Genomic DNA, 26,733 nt, shown 5'->3' with positions numbered 1-26,733 from the left:
TAATGTCAATAGAACAATAGCACAACCTGACAAAACATCATTGGGAAGAAGGAAGAAGGTTCACACAAGGGCACAATAATATATTTATTTATTTATTTTGTCCTTCAAACTAAAACATCATCCCATTATTGCTATAGCTGTTGCGTTAACAAGTAATCACAATAAAATCACAACTAATACATACACATTGTGTAAGGTTTCCTACATAATGAAAGCAAAAGGTTGGATTTTGTTATCGGGAAAATAATGCTTTTCAGATTTAAGCTGCAGTTTAAATATTTAATAACAATTTTTCATAATAAATAGCCCAAAAAGTGTTACTTACAATTTTTTGTTAAATTATTATATAACTCTTTTAGTCTTTACATTTAGCCTATAATAAACTGTTCAATGGCAGACAGCTTGCGCGTCACAATGGTCAGTGTCTCAAATAAACTGCAATACTTATTGATTTATGAAAGTTTTTTTTTTAAATACCTTATACAATATATTAATTATAATGGACATCGGATGTAACAATTAAAAAGTGATTGTCATTTGAGGATACATTGACGCTAGAAATAACACACATAAAAACTGTCACATTTGTGTTTGCTTGTAGCACAATTCTAGTCTGAACGGGTTAATCTTGAATTATATCTCTAACTACAGTGTGCGTGTCTGTGTATGTGTGAGCACGAGATAGAACACGGATGACGTCAGCGGTGGGCGTGTACCTGGGCGAGTTAAGTCAGTTCAAACTGTTAGTGGTTCTACTTCACACTGCTCACGCGTTTAGTTGACTCGGGTCCGTCAAATTAAGCAGCGCGAGCGCGGACGCGTTACATCATCAGCGCACCTTAACGCAGGTGACAGGACACCCGGAAGAACATTGACTATCACACGAGTCTCTTGAGTTTCAGTCAACCCCAGAAGAGCCGAGCAGATCACGGTCATGCCAGACCTCAAGAAGAACAAGTTGTTTATGGTGCTGATGGATATCTTGTGTGTGCTCGTGGGTAAGTCTGATCTTTTGGTACATCTGCATTTCTGTCTTACATGATCTGATCAGATGATTGTGAAATCCACCTGTGTGTGAGTGTTTCCACCTATGTGCGTGTGTGCGTGTGTATCCTCCACCTGTGTGCGTGCGTGTGTGTGTATAGGTCTATTTTAAACTGTCTCTCTCTAATTTACCCTTAGTGTATTTACTGTATGAGGTAAATGCAGAGCAGTATATTGCCTAAAGTGTTACATTTATAGGTCTAGTGCAACATTCCTCCCAAGTGTATCATAAATGACAACTATTTATTTCGTCCCAGAGAGCAACAAAAGAAGAAATCACAAAAAACATACCAAGAATGTGACAAAGATAAAAGAAATCAGACATTGAAAATTACTCCCTCACTAATTTATAAGATGGTTACATGCTGTTTTTGTTTTTGTTTTTTTAACTTTGTAATAATGTGTTAATGGTATGTGATTATGAGAATCATTCAGTACCATGGTATACAGTGGAGTCCAAAAGTCTGGGGTCACTTTTGAAAATGCATTTATTTGACATAACCTAATACTAACATTTTCATTACAAATGATTTATGGCATGATGATCATGATTTCAGTTGTTCCAAAGAGCATATTGAGCTTCGGTGGAAGCAAGAAAATTAGTTTGAGTAACATGATCAATGTCACTGGTTTGTTTACTTGTTTAGTGACCTAGAAATACAGTAGAACCATTCAGTTTACATCAAAACTAGAGTTTCATCAATCAGTCATTTTACCTTCTGAAAAATGTATTTATAAATCATTATGCCATGGAGCTTTTCATAAGTTCAGAGCTTGTTCACACATGCAGCAGCGCTTTATTGGAAATGAATCAGTCTTACAAAAGAACTGGAACTCTTTATTTCCGTAACGATTAGTTCAGTTGTAGCAGTCATAACTCTGGATGACATATTCTCCTCACTTTTTCACACTTCTTATTTTCATACGCCTATGCTGGTATGTCTTTGATTTGAAGATTCAGGTTTATATTTCCCCACTAGCTATACAGCACATAATAACACTTGTAATGTTACACCGGTGAATTGAACCATGCAAGCATTATCTGATGCACTCAGCTGTATCCTCTGAAGCATAAAATATCACAGTAACAATGGCGACCTTTAGGAGTGTCTCCATCAATGCATGATTATAGCTGAAGTGAACAATGGCGTCTACATACTCCAGCTCATACAGTATATGCTCCAGTTCATCTGTGTGGTCAGTCCAGATGACTCAGCACTGAGTGAAGAACATTTGTAAATCGGTCTCACTTGGTTCACTTTAGCGTGACTGAGATATACATCCAGGAAGTGTTCATTAACAGCTGCTGACACAGCAAAATCTGACAGATGAGGACAGATGAGTTTCAAGATCATGATTCCAGTGCCAGGATTGGTGTGTTGGGATCTGTTCAGTTAAAGCTATAGTTCAAACAAATAGAATCAAACAAAATGCTACAAGGACTTGTGTTTAAATTGAGTGAACAACTTTTAAACGGAGTGCAACATTTGTCAGTCCACTTTTCAGCAACCTTGGTTCTGGAAGTATTTTTGCAGTCCTTTTCAACTGGGATTTTAAACAAGTCTTTGGTACAGAGTTATAAGCACCAAACTACAAGGTGAATCACAACATTGCAAACTTTCACTTGAAGCAGAAAACTTGAAAATCAAGGTACAAGACTATGGTTTTAATGAAGGAAAGACCTACAATGCAGCAAGCATTGCATATAACTATTGATTTAAAGGGGTAGTTCACCCGAAAATGAAAATTCTCTCATCATTTATTCACCCTCAAGTTTTTCCAAACCTGTACAAGTTTCTCTCTCTCTGGAGAACACAAAAGAAGATATTTTGAGGAATGTCGTAACCAAGCGGCTGACGGTAGCCATTGACTTCCATAGTATGGGAGAAAAAAAAAAGAATGTCAGTGGCTACCATTAACTGTTCATTTTTGGGGGGACTATCCCATTAAATATGTTAAATAAGATATTTATGTTTATTGCAAAATGTGGAAATATATGAAAATATTTAAGTAGTTGAGAGCATAGCGAGTCTAAGTTTTCTGGAACTAATGATTTATCTGAATGTGATATTTCTCATTGCGGTACTCTGATTGGTAGAGATTTATTTGCAGATGTTTTTTTTCAATACCCCCCCCCCCCCCCCAAAAAAAATGCTTTAATAAGTTGGAAATGAGGCAGAGGTGGTCCATCCTGATCATAATCACATATTAAACCCACCCTTCAACTGGCTTTTTACATGCAATGTATTTTAGGTGTTCTGATAATTAGATGATTGAAGAAAATGTTTATAAAAAGCTGATAAATTGGACAAAAACAAACCAGTTGAACATCAATTTAAATACAACATGACAGCTAAAAGGGGCTCTTTTCTTCTAAGCTTATATTTACACCTGATTAATATTCCTCAAGTAAACATTTTTTATTGTTATGAAAATACCCCACATTTCAGGAAAATCACATGCAAACCATATACTATAGTAATTGCATGTTTATTAGCTTCATGCAAATGAAGAACAGAATGAGGAAGTTTAATGGTACCTTGTCTTCAGATGAGACAGGGCTGGTTATGAACACATAATATGAGTGAAATATCAACAGCGGCACAAAATTAAAAGGATGCGGCTGCCTCATAATACTCTATTGCAAGAAAAAACCTGTTGAAATAATGCAGACTGACAGCTTCAACGAAAGCATTTACCATAAATGATCAACCTTGTAGCTCACAAAAGGTATGTTGTTATAGGTAAGTTATTGTTAAAAATTAATTCCCATGCAGAGAAAATTTATGTGATTATAATTTTTTTGCTTCCAGAACCATACTGCTGCAGTTTTAGTCTTTATTTTTATTTATTTATCTATTTCTCTTATTTGAATAAATAACAACAAAATTAAACATTTTGGGGGAACTATTACCTTAAAACAAGTGTAAACAAGACACATTTCTATTTAGAGAGCAGAGTTGATTGTGAAAAGGACATTTCCTGTCAGTGTGGGTGTGGCTTACAGGTAAAGCCCACCTGTGCCTTTCAGTGGGAAGACATCAACATGCACTGACAGGAAAGACACACTCAAACAATGTGGAGCAAAGCAGTGAATCCCATGCTTGTTAGTCTGTGCGTTCTTGCTGTGCAGTTTGCATCTGTAATTGTGATGCGACTCTGCGTGTCAGGGCTTGCTGTAGAATCAGGTCTGTGCAAGTTCAGCTTCAGGAGAGTTTCACACTATTTCTCTGCTGTCAACTCTGGAGATCTGCTCGTGCCCATTTACACATCTGTCCGGACCACTGCAAATATTTGTGCATGTGTCTGATTATGCGGACTGTGTGCAGTTTAATGCAAAAACCCATTGTATGCTTATATTGAAGTAGGTGTGCACAATTATTAGAAATGAAATTGTGATATGGCTTAGTGAGATTTAATTAAATCAATATATGTGCTGCTTGTTTCAGAGTGAAGCGAAGCATGGCGTGTTTTTACACCCGAGCAGCTTGTGATCCAGTGTTTTCAGTGTCTCAGATGGACATAACACTATCATCCCAAATTTAAAATAAGAAGTACTTATAAATCATACAGCTTTCCACAAAAATAAAAGCTTTAGCTTTTGAAAATCAAGACATTATGACGGTGATAATATTGGTATTGTAATTTTACAGTACTGTAAAAATATTTTTTTTAATGATTAAAATAACATTTATATTTTTTTAGTGTAATAGTAATTGTAATATTTCTTGTTTTATTATTCCATATAATAATAATAATAAATAATTATGTAGTACAAATATTAAAACAACAAAAACATAATATTGATGTATAATTACAACATTTGTTTGCCAAATTGTGAGGCCCTACAAACAAGCACAGAAACTTGGTGTGAGTTTTTATTTCCCCAAATCATGCATCCATATATCTGAGCAAAATCTAGATATCTGGGGCTGGACTATTACATTTCCGAAATAGGAGATGTATGTGGAACTTTCTCCCTTCAGATCAGAAGGATATTTTTCATTTTTGGCAGGAAGATTTATTTGTAGCCCAGCTCAGGTGCTAATAATCCATGAAAATGATGTATCTCTGCTCTACCAGCCTTTCTGTTTCTAGTTCACGGCTCATTTGTAGGCCTTTGTGGGATTTGGTAGTGGAAAATCTGCAGCGGTTGGATTGGCACTTTGCATTGTTTGTGACATTTGAGTAAATTCTCAGACGTCCACACCCCTCAGAACCTCTACACTCACATCGTTGGCTGTAGAAACATTTCAAAGCTCTTCATACTGAAACTGGAAGACAAAATATCAGATTTCAAATCCTGAATCGTGTCTTAAAGCCTCACTCTGAAACTAAAGGGGGTTTTCACTGCGATGTAATAGAAGAACCATTTTGGGTTCCCAAAAGAACCTTTCAATGAATAGTTCTTGAAAACACATGATACTTTTTCCCCACCATATAAAGAACATTTTGAGGAATGGAAAGATTCCATGGATGTTAAAGGTTCTTAATGGAACAATAGATGCCAATAAAGAAGCTTTATTATGTCCTCTGTCCTTTGCATCAGCAGTTTTAGTGTTTGACTCGTAAAGTCCGTCACTGGATGCAGAGGTTGAGTCTCTTCTCTTGTCTCTCTGTTTCCCATGTCCCATGATTCTCTTTGACTTACTGGAAATGCTCCATCTACTTGAAGTATGAATAGAATTCACATACATCCAAGCCTCCTTAAGAAATGTTAATCACAGGATTTCTGAACTAACTATCTGGACTATAGAGTTTGATTAGAAGAAAATTGACCCTCATTTTGTTCCAAATCTGGGTGACTTTCTTTTAAAATATGGTTCTGCTGAAGAAAGAAGGTCATTTAAAATTTTTGAATGACGTAAGAATAAATAGTGACTACATTTTCACTTCTGGTCCCTTTAATACTTTAAAAAACGTGATCTGGACCTGAGAAGGTTTGCATTCCTCTTCTGTACACACCCTGTGAATATCTGTGAGAAAGGTTTGTTTGTGATGGTCCAGTACAAGTTGTCATCATCAGCATATTGAATCAAATATTTAGTTTTATTTTATACACATGAGGCTGAGCAGTGAGGACACGCTCCTAACATTTGATTTGGAGTGTTTTGTTCTCCTCTCTCTGAATTAGTTTGAGTCGGCCCGGCCAGATAACATCATAAAACATGCCAAACTGATTTAAGCAAAATCCTCTGATTTTCAAAGAAACTGTTGTGCTGTGCGATTAGAGGCTCCATCTTTAATTCTTATCAGATGCTTTCCTTCCTTTACTTTTAAGCCATGCTTAAATTTCCCCTCCACATCTGTGCAAATCTGCAGATCGGTTCTTATTCTTTCATTTAAATGTTCAAGCAATTACAGTATCTTTGTGGGCAAAAATAACAGTATAGTACATACTGGAAGGTTTCTGGTTTTATTCCAAATTTTGCACTAATACTATATTAAGTTTACAGAATTAAGATTCCTGCATTATAGTATAGGATGTTAAAAATAGATTGTCAAAGGTGCTCAGATGATGTATTATGTCCATATTTTTGAAGTGTACATCCATGCATCCTTTTTGCAAAAAAAAAAAAAAAACTCTTTACACTAATGAATCGTACACAATAAGACCAGGAACAGGTTTTAAGGAAGTAAATAGTTAGTTCTGATTACATGAAAAATACAAGTTTGAGTTTGGTAAGATTTTTAAATGTTTTGCTCTTATGCTCAACAAGGTATCATTTATTTAAATAAAAAATAAAAATGTTAAACAATGTTAATTTTGTTAAATATTATTACAATTCAAAATAAATGTTTCATATTTAAATATATATTAAAAGGGTAATTTATTCCTGTGATGCGCAGCTGAATTTTCAGCATCCTTCCTCCAGTCTTCAGTGTCACATGATCTTCAGAAATCAGAATAATAGGCTGATTTGCTGCTGAAGAAACATTTCTGATTATTATCAATGTTAAAAACTGTTGTGCTGCTTCATATTTTTGTGTAAACCTATCACTGCGCCTGCTGCCCCCATGGTACAGCAGCAAAGCTCCTTGATTATCACGCTGGAATAAGACTATAGTTCCCAGCCATATCAGCCTAGAAAATCACAACTTTACAGTCTTAGTACACGATGTAACTACAGAAGAGACAAGTTTTAAATAGGAAAAATATAGAAACTCTGGTTATTTTTGAGCGAGATGCTAATGGTCTAATCAGATTCAATGATCTATGCTAAGCTAAGCTAACAGTGCTACCGCCAGACCCGGAGATCGGCTGAATGGATTCGAAAACGGTAAAACTCAACTGTTTAACTCTAGAGGAGTTGGAAAATTTGCCTTGTTTTTTTAGGTGGAGTGTTGCTTTAATTAAAAGTACATTTGAAGATGATGAATTTAGTTAGATGTGAACTTGTTAACAAAGCTAATGTGAATAGTTCATAGCCAAGGAATTTGTGATCTCAAGATGTGGTCGTATCTCTCAAATACTACAAACTCCCTGCTAAAAGAAGTGATTAAACTAGCTTAAGCTGGTTAACAAGTATTAACCGGTTTCCTAGCCTGACCAAACCGATGTTTAGCTAGTTAGACAGCTTGTTTCTCAGGCTAACAAATGGCCAAAACTATTTTAAAACTAGCCAACCAGACCAGCTAGACCAGCTGACATCACAGAAGTAACATGAATGTGTAGTATAGAATGAATGTTAAAGAACATGTGTTTCTGTGTGTGTGTGTGTGTGTGTGTGTCTTGTTTAGTAATTTGAATGAATCTGATAATCGGACTGACTTCACTCTGCTGAACATTCGGAATGCATGAAACAAAACCACACACCACATGACAGATTAAACGAGGGATCAGAAGAGAGCTGGAGAAATGTGGATGGCGATATTTGGAGATGAGGGAAAGAAAGAAAGGAACAGGATGAGGTAAGGAGGGAAAGAAAGGAGGATTGGAAGAGGGAAGGGGCTCTGTCCTTTCCTGTGTGGATTAGATGTGTCAGGTTTAACGCCAAGTTCTGTGAACACATACCACCGAGTATTACTCACACACACACACACACTTTCACTCTCACTCTCACACACACGCGTGAGCAGTTCAAGAACTGAAAGGAACGTTTGAATCTAACTGTTGAGGAACTAGTTCTGTTCTAAAACCTAGTGAGCGTCCTGTGTAGGCAGAATTGTAGAACATCATAACCCAGGTGTTTAGAAAGCTCAAGTTAAAACGTTGGAACAGAACTATTGAATACAGCTCTCCTGAGTCCTGAAGATTCTTTACAGAACTTTAGTTTCAAAGATGTTCTTGATGTCTCATTACAAGTTCTGTTGATCAGTGTTTTGGTTTCTAGGTTCTTTAAAGCACCAGAATGTACAGTAGATGGTCTTCTAAAGACCTGGGATAGAAAGTTATTAGTGGAACTTTAAAATGTACTGAAATTAGACGGTTTGTGTGTCTTTGGTTTAAATTGGAACTTCTTTTGGCAAACGACAGTGTTTCACCCGATAGAAACGACAGGTTGATCTGACGTTCCTATCGGGTGTTTATTCATTTGGTTTTGGGGGTGTATAGTTGTTATATTTCTGTTGTGTTTGTTATGATGAAGAGCCCTGCAATTTCAAAGGTGAGAACTGAATACATTTATATATATATATATATATATATATATATATATATATATATATATATATATATATATATATATATAAACGTTTCTTTTTGTTTTCAATTTATCGTATTTTATTTTTATGATTATTGTAAAGAAATTACTGATTTTGTGCAGCAAAGATGCATTAAATTGATCAAAAAGATAGTAAAGACATTTTTTATGTTATTAAAGATTTCTATTTCAAATAAATATTTCTTTTTCATCAAAGAATCATGAAAATATGAGGGTTTCCACAAAACAAATTAATGTTTTCAACATTGATAATAATCAGAAATCTTTCTTGAGTAGCAAATCAGCATATTAGAATGATTTCTGAAAGATCATGTGACACTAAAAACTGAAAATTCAGCATTGATCACAGAAATACATTTTTCAATATATTCAAATAGAAAACTTTTTAAAATTCTAATGATATTTCACAATATTACAGTTTTAACTGTATTTTTTGCTAACTCTTTGTGAATGCAGTTTCTTATGCAGTAATCCTGAAAGATTTCCTCTCCTTTAACATCTTTCACTCTTTGAAACAGCAGAAGTGAAATGTTTTTTACGTTTGTTTCATCCGGTCTAAACTGTGCTGAAGCGAGTCACAGCCTCACAGCTTATTTTCTTCTTGCTAAACAACAGTTGCAAAATGGCTAATATTTATCCAGGGACACTGATCAATGTTTGTTGTTTAGCGACCCCTTCTCTCTAATTGGTGCTGACTAGAGACTCTGAAGGGTGTCTGTTAGTTGCACAGTGTGTCAGCATGATGCAAGTCACACAGATTGATTGAGAAGTGCTTTGGGGTTTGGCTAACTAATAATTAAATATGCAAATGTTAAAGACTGTAAATTGGCATTGAATAGCCAGCAGAAATCTTCCATAGGGTTCATAATAGTGTATGATGAGTGTGACCTCAGATCTTCTTTCTGCTTGTCTCTTAAATGTTGTCAGGTAATTGTTTCTTTAAAATCAGCAGAACAGTAATATATTATTACAATTTAAAATGTGTTTTATTTTAATATATTTTAAATATTTATACCTGTGATCAAAGCTGAATTTTCATCATCATTAATTCAGTCTTCAGTGTCACATGATATTCAGAAATCATTCTAATATACTGAATTTCTGCTTAAGAGAAATTCCCGATTGTTATTGGTGTTGAAACAGTTGTGCTGCTTCATATTTTTATACACCATGATTTTTACATTTTCGGGATTTTTTTAATGAATAAAAAGTTTGAAAGAACATTCTGAATGTCTTCACTCTCACTTTTGATTAATTTGATCAGTGCATTCTTCCTGAACAAAAGCATTAATTCATACAAAAAAAAAGAAATAATAATACCTAGTGTTTATTAAATCAAAGACATTCCAAAATGTTCAGTAAATGAGTTTAAGGAAATTAGAAGCTGATGCAAGAGCTTTTTTTTGCAATCTTCCGGAAGATTTTTATCATCTCTGTCTCAGCCAGCATTACTGTTGAAATGTTGTCATATCTCTTCTTCATTCCAGCGTGGCAGCACATTCTCTCTAGTTTTCCATTATTGTAAAACCTTCATTTTGGCTGAATGCAGCCACATTCTTCAAGCGATTGTGAAAGAAAACGATTTCTCCTGAACAGCTGTCTTTTAAAATAAGTTATCTTTGGCTGCTGTTGAACATGGATACTATTGTGATATGCCGTGTATTTTGGCTTTGTTAAGCCTGGGAAGACCAATAACATGTATAATTTCAAATTTCTCTGGCCATGGGAAACGCAGAACAGAGTCAAAGGCCAAAAGGAGAGCAAACTCTGTTCAATTGTCAATTCTTGGCTGTTTTTCCATCCTGTCTAAAACACGAAGACCTCATGACATTGTGAAAGGCCCTAATACAATAGCACTTCTTATTCTGTGAGTTGGGACCCACGAGACCGCAAAGGCAAATGATCCTTTGGCGTAGCTCCCGATCACTCGGCACTGTAATAACCTCAAAATATGCCTGCCATGCAGTTGATCCACTATATGGCCGGAGCGGTGTGTGAGTTTTGCTCTCCGGGGAGGACTTATGGGAACTCAGTGCGTCCCTGACCTTCAGGACAAACCACTGCAGCAAATAAGAAACAAGCTAATCTCTTGTGATTACAGAGGAGGGCCGTTTGTTTTGTTTGCAGGAATGACATTTAGATAAATTTACTGACAGTTTGAGAATATTTTGATAAAGTCCCTGACTGGAGTTGGATGGACTGATTTCATTACAAGACATGCAGAAATAACAAGCAATAACTTCTATGCCAGAAACAAAGAATTTACACAAGTATGCAAACACTCACATTCAAAAGTTTGAGGTCAACACGATTTTTTTTAATTTTTTATATGCATTAAATTGATCAAAATATTTCTGTTCCAAATACATGCTGTTCTTTCTATTCCTCAAAGAATCCTGAAAAAGCAAAATATGTTTATCTTGATTTCCACAAAGCATCACAACTGTTTTCAACTATGAGAAATGTTTCTTGAGCAACATATTAAAATGATCTCTGAAGGATCGTGTGACACTGGACACTGGAGTAATGATGCTGAAAATACAGCTTTGGTCACAGCAATAAATGAATTTTAAAATGTATTCAAATAGAAAACACTTATTTTAAATTGCAACTATCTTTCACAATATTTACTGTATTTTTGAGACTTATTTCAAAAGCATTAAAATCATAGCAATTCCAGACTTAAGAACTGTAGGTTACATTGTTAATATATGTTTAGGCCTTCATTTTTGAGATATGCTGCAGGGATATATTTGCCTATATAATCTTTTAAGTAGTTCTTTAATGAGTGCTGCTTGTAGGAGTTCAGTCTTCATGTAATGTGAATGGACAGGTTTTATTTCTCTCTGTGGAAAGAGTTAAAACAGATGTATGTTCTGAGTTCAGAATCATCCTCTTACAGTAAATGACTTGAGATGCCCATATCATGTTCAGATTGAAAAGACGTGAGGTGTGTTTTGTTTTGTGTAAGCTACATTTCATCTGGATTTATTTTACAGTGTGTTTTAGCCAAGAATGATGCGTGGACCAATTCCATCACCATCCTCATTATAAATGTTAAAGAACCAAGAACCAAAACTGTATGCAGGAATATGATTCCTTGATTTTCATGCATGCATTAGCAGAATGCCAATCATAATGCATTACAAGTATGCACTGCATTTTAATTAGCCTAAACAGTTAGCAGTATTTTAATGCAGCATGAGGACTTTATACCATTAAATGAATAGTTCACCTAAAAATGAACATTCAATGAAAAGGTTCTCCTCTTCAGGCCATCGAAGATGTAAATGAGTTTGTTTCTTCATAGGAACAGATAGATGTTTCAGTCAGCTGTTTGGACTCTCATTCTGACGGCACCCATTCACTGCAGAGGATCCATTGGTGAGCAAGTGATGGAATGCTACATTTCTCCAAAATTTTTCGCTTGAAGAAACAAACTCATCTACAAACTCATGGGTGATCTCCCCCATTAATGACTAACTCTGACCTGTGGTTAAACCCGGAGATTTAAGTGTGGACACAAGTGGGAATTTAGCTGTATTTAGCTGGAACACAATTCCCTCACAAAGTAGTATAGGAGAAGAGTCCAGAAATTAAAAAAAGATCCCATCTGGTGCATGTTTGTTTCAGGTGACATTAAACACACACACACAAAGGACAAATGAAGTGAGACACCTGTTCAGATGGAAAGACAGGAACCTGTCTTTCTTCTACTAGACAGACATTTCCTGATGCCACAAAGATACTTCTGTAAGCCGAATGTCATCATTTGTTGACATTTTGAAAGTGCTCTGGTTCTCTTGGACGTTTGTTTACCATCATGGCCTCATGTGGCTGGTATGTTCCTCCAAATATAATGTGTATGCCCCACACACACACACACACACATATTCGTGCTGGACATTTAGGAACCATTAGCCCTGTGGAGCTGGTAGAAAAGAAATAGAAATGTACCGTGGTGTTATGGCAGTGCAATGGTTTTTGTTTTGTATCATGGTACTGAATAACCATGCAATATTAATGAACCATTTGCATGCTTTATGATATTACAGATGGTCGAAAAAATAAAGTAATGTATTATGATTACCATACCATTTTAGTATTTTTTTAAATACATTTTTATAGTATTTATTAATATTTTGAATCTTTAATTTAAGGTGTTTAAATAATAAATAAAAATAATAATTCTTTAATAATTGTTATTAGTTATAATTTGTGTATATATATATATATATATATATATATATATATATATATATATATATATATATATAAAGCTCAATATATTTCATTTTCATTACATTTTTTATTTTACATTAAACTATTTTATCTTATTTTTTATTTTACAATACAAAATAATTTTTATTAGTTTTGCTTAAAATTGTATTTTGTACAAAGCCTTGCAACTGTGAGCAACAAGTTTTCCATAAACTGATCCCAGAAAATATGTTCCGAGAATAATTTTGTTGTTTTTTATTTTCAAACACTGTATTTGTTAAATACTTTATTTACACCGTTATGTAAATTGCTTGACTGTATTTCGTGTGAAATTTTATACATTTATATATTCCTTAACAATATGTTTTTAAGCGACCTCAATTTAAGCATCACTTCAGTTGAGATCCTCATTGTTTTTAGGCCACGTAAATACTGATTGTTATTTACATGAATTGTGCAGTCTAAGATGTTACAGCCCATTTAAATCACTTCAGTGTAGATAACTTCTTTAAGTAACTTCAGCAACTTCTTTAACGGACTTTTAGAGTGTAGTTTGCCTCTAGTTTGTCCAGTCTGAGCGTGCTGCGATCCTCCTCCTCTGAGTTGGCTGCACTCTTACTAAAAAAAAAAAACGCTTGAACTCTGCCAACTGACTGCAGTTCTCCATCAAATCCCACCCTTTATTTCTAAAGTGTTCAGTTTGAAATCTTTAGCTCTCGTATCTCAGTTCTCTAAACTGCATCAGTGATCTTCTCTGAAAGTTTCACATCCTTCAGGTTAAACCAGTATTCAGCACAAGCTGTAAGAGTGAACGTGCCGATCTAAGACTGCTCAACCATGTTACATTAACCATCAGGGTGCAAAAGGAAGAATAGAACATTTAGACCCTTCATGCTAAATATCAGAGCTGCTCTAGAAATGTCTACATGTACCATGATTAGTGCATGTTAAGCCTTCTTTTTATTCAAGGTCGTATGCTAAGTTTTTTATATTAGCACTTTTTATAATTTGTTGTAAAAACACCTTAATGTAACCCTTTAACAATAGTAAACACTGGTCGTTTTATATAGGTTGATTCATTTATTTTTTGATTGTTTTGAATTGTATTTTGTTTTGGACGTTTCTTTGGATGGTTAGTTTTTCAGTAAACTGATTTAAAAAATGATATTAAATATCAAATTTGTTTATTTATTTGACTGTATTTAATGTGAATTTATGTTCAAATTTAATGCTTTCGTTACGAGCAATAATATAGTTAAATAAAAGCAGTCATGCTGTTGAGATTTGCCAATATCGCTTTACGTGAGTAAGTGCTATCGTAATGTGTACGTAAGGTTTGGAAATAAATGAGAGGCTGTTGCCTGAACTAAACAAACTTTATCACCTCAACAAAAGGAAATGGAAAAATAATGACTGTTTTCAAACAGGTTTCCCCTCATCTTAGTTATCTTCATCTTGAACTTGTTATAAAGGTGGAAAGTTTAGCTGTAGATGACGTGATTTTTTTAAACTGAGGAAAGTCAAATTATACGGTCTCTTCAAACAAGAAGGAAGTGTTAGATGTGCAAAAGGCAGATAATGAAAAGAAGGAAATACTTGAGATGAGGTTAAAGGTTGTTTCTGTGTGTTTTTACAGTCTTGGCATTCAGATAGAGATCTGATAAAGACAGTTTACCTGCCTTTGTGAATCTTTAAGGCTCTGAATATCCTGTAGTAGTGGACGGTTGTGTTCTTAATGGACAGTTTGACCTTCACACACATGATTTGAGAGTCTCGTGTGAAGTAACATTTAACTTGATTAAATCAAGGGCTGCATTACTGAAACTTGAGGTTCAGACCTTTCATAACTCAGTTGAATGTTATCTGTCTGAGTCAGAATGTGGCTCTGGTCTAAAATCTAGTGAACTACGTAAGAAGCATGTTACGAACACTCCTAGTGAAAGTCTGGTTATACTGCTTTCTAAAATACTAGCCAGAAGTCTAATTCACCATGAGTTATCAGTGTTTCTTTATATAGTACACTACCGGTCAAAGTTTGGAATAAATAAAACAATCAAACATTTTCGAAAGAAATCTCTCATGCTCACCAAGTCTACATTTATTTGAAGAAAAACAGTAATATTGTGGATTTTTGTTTTCTATTTAAATGTTTTTTTTTTAAGTGTTTTATTCCTGTGATGCAAAGCTGAATTTTCAGTATTATTACTCCAGTCTTCAGTATCACATGATCAATTTTGAAACAGTTCTGAAAAAATCCTGAAAAAAATGTATCATGGATTTCACAAAATCATATATAAATGCAGCTTTGGTGAGCTTAAGAGACTTCTTTTAAAACAAATACAAATCTTAAGTATGACAAACTTTAGTCTGGTAGTGCATGTATAAATGATCTCACATGGCAGCTGCTGATGTAGGCAGTAAACGGCTACTGTAGGTTTATGGTAACTGATGACTCTGCCTTCATTGGCACAGTAAGGTTCTAATTAAACTTTTATGAGTTCCCAACAGACGACCCCCAAAGCTCATTGTCATCTCTTTGCATCCGTTTAAAAAGACAGCTTTGCAGTCAAAGTCATTGTTAAAATGTCTGCTGGTGCCATTGTCAATGTTATGAATGTAGGACCTTTTTTTTCTTGCTTTTTACAGCCCTGTCTGGGTTTATGGACATTTCTTTTTGTGCAAGAAAAAGCTTGTGTTTTTTATGTCTGAAAACAATGATTGCTTGCTCAACACAACCTGGGATTTCTTGTTGGAACTAAAATGGGAATTTTTCTTGTTGGAAATAGATTATGGGTGCACAGATGACCTAACAATGCTTCTTAAATCCCCAAATCCTTCTTAAATGGATAGTTTGCCCCCCAAAAAGAAAAAAAACTATGTAAGTCAATGGGGACCATCAACCACTTTCTTTAAAATACTATTATGTTCAATAATATTATGTTCAACAGAAGAAAGAAATCCATTTGGGTTGGACTGAAACAGCATGAGGGAATTAGTGCATGGTGTAATAATTTTCATTTTTGGGTGAACTATCCATTTAAATGAATAATTATTTTAAATATATAAGAGCCATATATAAGAGCCAAGATAATTTGCTAAAACCCCAAAATTGCATTCTCCGACACAAACGTGTAGTAGTTATGAAAGTATTTAAACTCTTCTGAATGTGAAGTGAAATTTGCAAACAAATGATCCTAGAGCTTGCACTCAAATGTTACAATATTTTAAAATTCTATTCTTATTTTATTTAAATTTTAAAAGCATTTAAAAAATTTTTAATTTAATTTATTTTCTCAAGAGCTTTGTTTTTAATTGTTTATATTTTTTAATTTATAATACAATTTTCCAATTCATTTTATATTTTTGAATGATTTTAGAATGTTTTTAATATTTAAATGTTTTTTTTCTTTCTCTCATCCATCCTTTTTTATGCTCTTGTAAAGCACTTTGAATTACCTTTGTGTTTAAAACAGTGCTGCATAAATCTATAGCATAATTGCCTTTAGTATGAAACTTAAAAATATTGTTTTCGGTTAAGTACATTTGCTTCAGTAATTGTGTGTGGATCCAAGTAATATAATAAATGACTGGACTCCAAGGTCTTGATCCTGGGAAAGTTACCATGGTTTTGGGAATAAAAAATATGTAGATGAAGTAAAAATATTTAACTCTGAGTTATTTTCCCTCGACAATCCGTGATAAATCTGACTGGCATCTTCACTGTTCGATGTGGAAAAAGTGCTGTGTGGAATATTCAGGCTTTGAGAAACTGCTAGGGTTTATAAATATTTCTTCTCCTGGTTCTCATGACTTCAGATAGAAAAGATAGTGGAATTCCACATGTTGGAGTCATAAATCAATGTTTTCCTGGTTACTAGATACTGTTGTGGGCATCTGTTGAAATCACATCTGGTGCCGTGACCCTGCCGATAATTCCCACTGACTTCCTGTGTCCGGATTATCCAGCATTGTGTTTGACATTTATGATTAGTCTTTGTCTCTTGATGTGGAAATCCTTCAGACGTGTTGCACACTAGCTGTTTCAGATTTCACATTCATATCTGTATGCATCACAGAAATACTGATCGACTTGCATGTTCTCTGTTTCCTATTATAAAAGCATTTTTCTTTTTGTTCAACAAAAGACATGCACTAGATGATTTGATTTGATTTGATGTGTGTTACCAAGCCAGCCATCAGAGGCCAGTAATAACACTGTTGTTTGTGTTTCAGTGGCGATGCCGTTCATCATAATGACCATCAGGTTCAAGCCGTACCTGCGTGGCGTTTACTGTGATGACGAGACCATCCGTTATCCCTACAGACCAGACACCATCTCTCACAAAATGATGGCGGCCGTTACCATTTCCTGCTCAATCATTATCGTGAGTCTCCACCGTCCAATCAGCTGAGCAAACCCTTAAAGGAATAGTCCACCCAATAATGTATCACATTATCTTTTCCATTTGAAATGAATATGAAATGTACTCACCCTCAGGCAAAATATAAGTACATAATTGATAATTCATAATAATGCGTCCTCTAGTGAAAAAGTCAATTTCCTGTTGTTCTCACACATCAAAATCCACCCACATATTTGTTAAGAACCTTTTTTTGAATGTTTTCACTTTTAAATGATGCTTGATCTGTGCATATTTCTGGAGGAATCAATATTATAGATTATGGTTATATGGCCACAAGAAACAAAACATCTTGATGCATTTGTTGGAAATCAGAGCCTATGTTGGAAAGAACAGCTCCAAAAAAACAAAAATGTACCATAAATCTAGAAGACCAAAAGAATTGAATTGTTTCATGAGTTCAACTCACTGAATCATGTTATTGGTTCACTGACGAGGAAGATTTCATTTTTTCTTCACACAGAGCTATTGTATGAATTTGTTAGAATGTAGCGCACAATTCAATAGGAGCTACTTTTGTTGAGTAACTTCAGCTCAAAGTGACCACATATTGGCCTTTATGTTCCAAACATCAGGGTGAATATATAACCACAGAAATCATATTTTTGTGTGAACTATTCATTTTAGTTTCATCATAACTGGCTAAAAGGATTAGGATCACTTTGATGTTGAACTACTTTTGAGAACCAACCAGTAGCGTTCATTCTGAAATTAATTTTCTATGGCGTAATTTGGTTAGAGCTGTAATCGGGCCTCAAAAGTTAGGCCCGACAGGACCCGAGCCCAACAGGTGTACATTTCGATTGACAGCTTTTTTAAAGCCCGAACCCGTTTACAGCCCGACATTATTCAAATGTGCGCACGCACACAGCTCTTTTGCCTTTTGTCAATAATGAGTAATTTATTCATGTTTTAACATAATTTAAATACTCTATCAACATTATGCATTTAAGACTCAATGAATATTTAGTTATCATTTGAAAAGCCTTTACTCACAGAGATTAGGCTAGGTCTACATGTTTTTGTGGAGGGAAATGATTGAATCTACTGTAGATGTCTTCAGCGCGTTCCTGCGCTCACTGATGGTGCGTCGTTGTTCACTCATTATTCTCATTATAATCATGGTCAAAACTTTTCCACACCTCAGAGTTTGCTTTAGTTGCTGGTGCAACCAAAACGTAATCACCAGAGGCAAGCCTCCGTTACACCTGCTCAGCATTCATTTTCGCATCTTTCTCGCGTTAATCGAAACACATCACATGACCGCTCGTTTACCTCGCAAACCGGAGCGCAAGCCCGAGCCCGCGTAAGATGATAGAAATTAAGCCCGAACCCGTCGGGTCCCGACGGGTCCCATCGGGTTCGGGAAAAGATCTTCAGCTCTAAATTTGGTTTCAAAAACAGACAGGTTGGTTCAGTATTGTGTCCACATTTTCTGAAAGAACATTGTGATAGGTTCAACATGATTCATCAGTGAGAATACAATTCAAAACATGAGTCATCTACATCACACAGACTCATACTCTGACTTTCATTTACTCTCATTACTAAGAATGAATCTTCATCTAACACATCGGATACACAATGGTAATTCAAAAGCATGTTACATAACACATAGGTGCATAAGAAATTGATTCAAAATATATGAGCTGTTGCAATTTTTCCCACTTTTTCTCAGTGTAAAGAATATTTAAATAAGCTAAAGAACCGTTTTGCAATATAAAGAACATTCCGTAGAATGGAAAGATTCAGTGGATTTTCAAGGTTCTTCATGCAACCATCAATGCCAATAAAGAAGCTTTATTTTTAAGTGTGTGAAGAACATTTTGTGGGATGGAATTGATTGTCATGATTTTTCATGGAACTATAGATGTTAATGAAGAACCTTTATTTTGAAGTGTTTTATTCATTCACCCCAAGAAACCTTAAACCTAAACACTCTGCTGTTGTCTCACTTGCAGATCATTTCTGGAGAGGCCTACCTGGTCTACACAAAACGTCTCCACTCCAATTCGAACTTTAACCAGTACGCTGCGGCGCTCTATAAAGTAGTGGGGACGTTTCTGTTCGGCGCGTGTGTGAGCCAGTCTCTGACCGATATGGCCAAGTACACCATCGGACGCTTGCGGCCCAACTTCATGGCGGTGTGTGCTCCAGAAGATTGCAAGGGCTACGTTCTGGTGATCAACTGCACAGGAAGCCTTCGCAATGTGACCGAATCCAGGTACAGAAGCAGAGGACAGGAAGGGCCGGTGAAAGAGGTCGTAAACCGATAACCTCACTTCCTGTATTTGTTTATATTCGTCACCTGTTGTTACACTTCCTGTCTGACCAGTACCTTTACAGTTCAAAGGTCTCACTCGAGTTCTCAAAGGCCTCGTGTCCTTATGAGACCTGAAATAATAATAGATTTGTATACGCACTAGAAAGTTTGTAGTACGTTTTTACTGTAAGGATATATTTGAGTCCTGTAATGCTGATTTGTCAATAAGGTGAATTTTTTTTTATTATGATTTTAAATGTATTATTATTATTATTATTATTATTGTAATCATTTTCCTTTTAAAGTAAAGATTAAAATATATTTAAAATGTTTTTGTCTATTTACTTATTTTATTTATATTTTTTATTTATATAATTTTTTTAAATTAAAAAATAATTAATAATTATTTAATTATACTTTATTCCACGCAGTGTTGTTATTGTTAACTAAAACTATTTAGAAAATGTTTTTGGTAATTGAAATGACAACAACATGTAACAAAATTACTTATAGACTTGCTTAAATGAAGAAAATAAAATCTGAAAATATTTTATTTAATTATAAATATTATAACAAATATAATAAATTAATAATTATAATTATTATATAATTATATTAAAATAATAAAATATATTGAATAATACATAACACTTTTGACCAAGAATTTATGTTATTAAAATTGCTGTCATAATGCTTATAATAATAATATTTGGTTACTATATAAATAAGAAAAGTGAAGATCAAAGATAAAATTTTGAGGATCAAAAATTGTATTCTTAAAGATTTTTACACATATCACTAAACTGATTATCTCAGAGTAACTAATGATGGATTTTTCCTTTTTGGTTGAACTCCCTTTACGGTTTGTAGGTTTAGGTTTAAGTATTATTAAAAAAACAATCAGGAAAAATTCAAATCATCACACATCATACCAAAAGGCAATTGCTGTTGCAAAGCTGTTATGAATATGCAATAAATATTGTAACACTGATGAAACCGTATGAAAGTGAAGAATAACCCATAAATGTGTCATTCTAAATGATTCCTTTTCCCTTGTCCTTATGTCGTTGTCTTGTACCTGTCTGGTCTGCCCTTCTTCTGTGGACTGTGCTGCGCCAGGCTGTCGTTCTACTCCGGTCACTCCTCCTTCGGGATGTACTGCATGTTGTTTCTGGCGGTGAGTTGTTACAGTTGTCTTCCTCTCCTGCAATCATGCTGACACAGACAGATAAAGAACAGCACTCAGAGCAACAGGAAGCACCACTGAGACATTAAACTACGACCGCACACATTCCCAGTCTCCAACTTTAAATCAAGACAGTGTACGGTGCTTAAAGGAGCAGTGCCCCACTAATTATAACTCCGTTATCATTTACTCACCCTCATTTTATTTCAAACCTGTGTGCCTTTTTTTACAGCATGATTGCTTTTTTGAAGACTCTTATGAAGTGTTCGAAACAAGAAAAAAGACATAAGGTTTGCAGTGACATGAGGGAGAATTAATAGTGTTCTGGTTGCTTCACTCTTGTTCAGACGTGTCTGTTGTTGTCAGGTCATATTCACACAAGGTGCTTTCCCATAACTTTGCATTTAATTTCCTGCTACTGAACCCTCAAAACTGATTTTCCATTTTCTTCCCATATTCTCTTTTATTGCGTAACTTATTGTGTAATCCTTTCTTGTTTTTTTGTGTAGCTGTATGTCCAGGCACGTATGGCATCCAAGTGGGCCCGCCTCCTCAGGCCCACAATTCAGTTCTTCCTGGTGGCCTTTGCCATTTATGTGGGATACACGCGTGTGTCTGACTACAAGCACCACTGGAGCGATGTGGTCGTGGGGCTCCTGCAAGGGGCGCTGGTCGCAGTCCTCACGGTGAGTGCGCTGAATCTCATGAATTACAGGACAAATTATAGTGTGAATATAAAGAAAATACATTCTGTTTCAGAAACACTGGGAGTACTTTTTAATTTTTTTTTTTTTTTTTTTTTTTTTTTTGCATTCTGAAATGATGTCCATGATTAAGCCCAAATTAAACAAAAAATACTGGAAAAATAATAATGAGTATATAAATATACAAAAAAATGTCCTCCATGTTACAGTAATTTTCAAAGAATTTGTATGAAGAATATATATACAGGTGCTGGTCATATAATTAGAATATCGTCAAAAAGTTGATTTATTTCACTAATTCCATTCAATAAATGAAACTTGTATATTATATTCATTCATTACACACAGACTGATATATTTCAAATGTTTATTTCCTTTAATTTTGATAATTATAACTGACAACTAAGGAAAATCCCAAATTCGGTATCTCAGAAAATTTGAATATTACTTTAGACCAATACAAAGAAAGGATTTTTATAAATCTTGGCCAACTGAAAAGTATGAACATGAAAAATATGAGCATGTACAGCACTCAATACTTAGTTGGAGCTCCTTTTGCCTGAATTACTGCAGCAATGCAGCGTGGCATGGAGTGGATCAGTCTGTGGCACTGCTCAGGTGTTATGAGAGACCAGGTTGCTCTGATAGTGGCCTTCAGCTCTTCTGCATTCTTGGGTCTGGCATATCGCATCTTCCTCTTCACAGTCCCCCATAGATTTTCTATGGGATTAAGGTCAGGCAAGTTTGCTGGCCAATTAAGAACAGGGATACCATGGTCCTTAAACAAGGTACTGTTAGCTTTGGCACTGTGTGCAGGTGCCAAGTCCTGCTGGAAGAAGAATCTGTATCTCCATAAAGTTGGTCAGCAGCAGGAAGCATGAAGTGCTCTAAAGCTTCCTGGTGTACGGCTGTGTTGACCTTAGACCTCAGAAAACACATTGGACCAACACCAGCAGATGACATGGTAACCCCAAGCCATCACTGACTGTGGAAACTTTACTCTGGACCTCAAGCAACATGGATTGTGTGCCTCTCCTCTCTTCCTCCAGACTCTGGGACCCTGATTTCCAAAGGAAATGCAAAATTTACTTTCATCATAGAACATAACTTTGGACCACTCAGCAGCAGTCCAGTCCTTTTTGTCTTTAGACGCTTCTGACGTTGTCTGTTGTTCAACAGTGGCTTGACACAAGTAATGTGACAGCTGAATCCCATGTCTTGCACACGTCTGTGTGTGGTGGTTCTTGAAGCACTGACTCTAGCTGCAGTCCACTCTTTGTGAATCTCCCCCACATTTTTTAATGGGTTTTGTTTCACAATCCTCTTCAGGGTGTGGTTAACCCTATTGCTTGTACACTTCTTCTACCACATATTTTCTTTCCCTTCGTCTCTCTATTAATGTGCTTGGACACAGCTCTGTGAACAGCTAATCTTTTTTGCAATGACCTTTTGTGTCTTGCCCTCGTTGTGCAAGGTGTCAATTCTCGTCTTTTAGACAACTGTCAAGTCAGCAGTCTTCCCCATGATTGTGTAGCCTACACAACTAGACTGAGAGACCATTTAAAGGCTTTGCAGGTGTTTTGAGTTAATTTGCTGATTAGATTGTGGCACCTGGTGTCTTCAATATTTAATCTTTTCGCAATATTCTAATTTTCTGAGATACTGAATTTGGGATTTTTCTTAATTGTCACTTATGATCATCAAAATTAAAAGAAATAAACATTTGAAATATATCAGTTTGTTTGTAATGAATGAATATAATATACAAGTTTCACTTTTTGAATGGAATTAGTGAAATAAATCAACTTTTTAATGATTTTCTAATTATACGACCAGCACCTGTATACACCTTATTATTATTTTTTTTATATTTATTATAGTCTTTCACCAGGAATCTGGAAATTAATTTATTTTTCAAATTGTTTTTTAAAAATCATAATGAACTTTAATATACTGGAAACATGCTCTTTTTTTCTTTTATTACTAATTTTCTAAATCAATTTAATTACAAATTATTTGGTTTTTGGTCAGTCAAAATTGGTCTTATTTATATGAAACTACTTGTGCTGCCTGTCTTGTAAACTAAAAACTAAAAAATAAACATTATAAATAAACTATTATAATATTATAAATTAATTAATTGATTAAACAGAGAAAATAAAACAAAGTGTATATATATATATATATATATATATATATATATATATATATATATATATATATATATATATATATATATATAATATAATGAAGTGTGTGTGTGTATTTATAAATATTCCTGATTAAAAGTTAAATAGATCTAATATATTATTTAATAAATATATAATTATAAAATATAATATGTAATAATAAATCTATTATAATATATTTATTAAAAAATTATAATAAAATATAGTATTATTTATTTATTTATCGACGTTTTACCTGGTTAAAGGTTAAATATATATATATATATATATATATATATATATATATATATATATATATATATATATATATATATATATATATATATACACATATATATACAGTGGGGATCGAAAGTTTGGACACCCCTTGCAGAATCTGTGAAAATATGAGTAATTTTCAAAAAATAAGAGAGATCATACTAAATGCATGTTATTTTTTATTTAGTACTGTCCTGGGTAAGATATTGTACATAAAATATTTTTACATTTATTCCACAAGACAAAAAAAATGCTGAAATTATTAAAATAACCCCACTCAAAAGTTTGGGAACCCTTGGTTTTTAGTACTGTGTTCTGTTACCTGATGATCCTCGACTGTCTTTCTGTTTTGTGATGGTTGTGCATGAGTCCCTTGTTTGTTCTGAACAGTTAAACTGAGCAGCGTTCTTCAGAAAAATCTTTAAGCTCCTGCAGATTCTTCAGTTTTCCAGCATCTTTGCATATTTGAACCCTTTCCAGCAGTGACTTTACGATTTTGAGTTACATCTTATCACACCGAGGACATTTGAGGGACTCAAAACACAACTATTTAAAAAGATTCAAACATTCACTGATGCTCCAGAAGGAAACAAGATGCATGAAGAGCTGGGGGTGAAAACTTGGTGTATCTCAAAATCGTAAAGTCACTGCTGGAAAGGGTTCAAATATGCAAAGATGCTGGAAGACTGAAGAATCTGCAGGACCTTAAAGAATATGTTTTAATAAATAATAAAATATAATTATAAAACATAATAGATATTTAAAATATTATTATTATTATTTCACTGTACTTCAAATCTACAAGCTACATAAGGACTTTCTCGTCTTCCTCACAGGTGCGATACATCTCGGACTTCTTTAAAGAGCGCCCCCCTCTCTGCCAGGATGTTGAAAACGCTGAAAACGAAGACAGCGAGCGCAAGCCCAGCCTTCATATCACAGACACAGACAGAAACCATTACTCCCACAGAGGGCCAGTATGAGCCTGACCTTTGACCTGTGAGAGCAGTCCCACAGAAGCACTGGATGCTGCAGCACGTCTCATACAGACAGCCACACACACTGTACACTGGCTCCGACTGCGCTCTCTTCCACAGGATAATGCTCCCATTTCACACACAGAGAGACAGCGAGTGAATTCATCAACTAACACTTAATATTCGATTTTAAACTTCTCTACAGATCGTGCTTTATACCAGATTTTGTCTTATGCATGCTCATATACGCCAAGTGCACAGATCACCTGACATCTGATGAACCGTGAGGGACTTTATTGTAATCCGAGCACAAAGACGAACTTCTCCAAGGGGAACTGGTCTGTTTCCATGACAACCTCAAAACCACCGCTTGACATTTACTGACTAGCTGTACTTCTGCTGTTGGAAGCGATTCTTTAGGCATGGGAAAGAAAGTGAACTTTTCTAAGTCATCAAAAGACAAGAATTAATGTTTCTCTGAAAAAGAAATCCAGAAAGGGAAGTCGAAGCATGGAACATTTGGCAAAACAGGTCTTTCTCACATTGTCAGAATTAAAGTGACTTCATTATATATATATATATATATATATATATATATATAAGAAATTGTATTTTCCTGTGGCGGTAGGTTTAGGGACTGTTCTAAACTTAACATATTGGTAAACTAGTTATTATATCCGCACACATCTAGAAGAAATTCTGTATACCATGAATCATTTTTATAAAATATGACTTTTTTATGTTTAATTTACTTAAGTCTACCATGAAAACTCGTAATTTCTTCGTCGCATAACTTGTTCTTATAAAGATGCAATTTTCTGAAAACCACTAGCTAACCGAGGCACATATATATCGGTATATTTCATGAAAATGAGTCTTACTAACCGTCCAACAGTAAGGATCAGTAAATGTTAACTATTAGATTTAATACGTTAAACAGCTGTTTATCAATTATTATTATCACACCTGTGTTTTAACCAATTGAACGTCATAGTGATGGGTCGTTCTTGACTGAATGAATCTTTAATATGATTCGGGATCGACGAGTTGTCTGAGCGAGGGATTCGTTTATTTCGTGTTGACCGTGCATGCGCAACATCCAATAGCTTGTTTAGAATAGACGGCTTGCGTTTAGTGGCCCATGGTAAAAGTCACTAATGAGGCATCTACATATCAATGCCTTAACCAATCACATTACAGACAGAATTTCAGTCAGAGTTGTGCGACACTCAATCGTCGTTTACGGATGCCATAGGAATGAATGAGAAATGCTGAAAGCTGTATCCCACCTGTCCCAAATAGTCAGTGACTTCTCTTATAAAATTTATTTTTTTGGGGTGTAAACTCAAAAAATAGTTCAATCCAGAAGTATTGTTTAGTGTAAAATATGTTGGAGATTAGCTGATAGGCTGTCGATTCATTAAATGATCAGCTGTTTCCTATAAAAATAAAAAAAGGCCTCTGGTCTCCTTTCCCATGTACTGGCAAACCGGAAGCTTTATCTTTAGCCGTTATGCTTTTTTGGCTAAAGGTTGCAGGCTTGCTTTCTAGTGGCTTTGGTTCACCTCCTGAGTCTTCGGGTTCGAGTTGTTCGTTCATCACGTGACAACCCCATAGACTTGACTAGAGGCTACGCAATCTGTACCGGAAAGAGAAATGATTAGTTCATCTTCTGAGTCCTGGGGTCCGAGTCGTTCAATCTTTTGTCAATGTTTGCATTCGATGTGTTGGGGAATTTGAATATTAACATGTATCAATTTAATTATATTCTGCTGAATTGGGCGAAATTAACTAAATGACTTGAAA

At 34.9% G+C, this 26,733-nt stretch overlaps 1 protein-coding gene across 2 annotated transcripts; it reads left to right on the top strand.

Annotated features, from left to right (window-relative positions):
• The first annotated feature begins 725 nt into the window (after positions 1 to 725).
• LOC113112734 (phospholipid phosphatase 2-like) lies at positions 726 to 26,383 on the top strand. 2 transcript variants are annotated; one of them, XM_026278533.1, is made up of 6 exons: positions 726 to 998; positions 17,163 to 17,314; positions 19,312 to 19,574; positions 20,733 to 20,790; positions 21,309 to 21,485; positions 24,787 to 26,383. In XM_026278533.1, the coding sequence occupies exons 1-6, from the start codon at positions 935 to 937 to the stop codon at positions 24,931 to 24,933; spliced, it is 861 nt and encodes a 286-aa protein (XP_026134318.1). In that variant the 5' UTR covers positions 726 to 934; the 3' UTR covers positions 24,934 to 26,383. The 2 variants fall into 2 exon arrangements, with proteins under 2 accessions (XP_026134318.1, XP_026134329.1); XM_026278544.1 differs by lacking the exon at positions 726 to 998 and adding an exon at positions 12,014 to 12,092.
• Positions 26,384 to 26,733: the final 350 nt, after the last annotated feature.

This window comes from Carassius auratus, chromosome 2 (genome assembly GCF_003368295.1).
Source record: "Carassius auratus strain Wakin chromosome 2, ASM336829v1, whole genome shotgun sequence".
NCBI lineage: Eukaryota > Metazoa > Chordata > Actinopteri > Cypriniformes > Cyprinidae > Carassius > Carassius auratus.
The sequence above is the reverse complement of the archived record's forward strand: the minus strand, read 5'-3'. Positions and strand labels throughout refer to the sequence as shown.

Excerpts from the sequence above, each read along its gene's own strand:
- LOC113112734 (XM_026278533.1), top strand. The coding sequence starts at position 935 with ATGCCAGACCTCAAGAAGAACAAGTTGTTTATGGTGCTGATGGATATC. Across the intron at positions 999-17,162 it reads TATCTTGTGTGTGCTCGTGG|TGGCGATGCCGTTCATCATA; the intron begins GTAAGTCTGATC and ends TTTGTGTTTCAG. Across the intron at positions 21,486-24,786 it reads CGCTGGTCGCAGTCCTCACG|GTGCGATACATCTCGGACTT; the intron begins GTGAGTGCGCTG and ends TCTTCCTCACAG.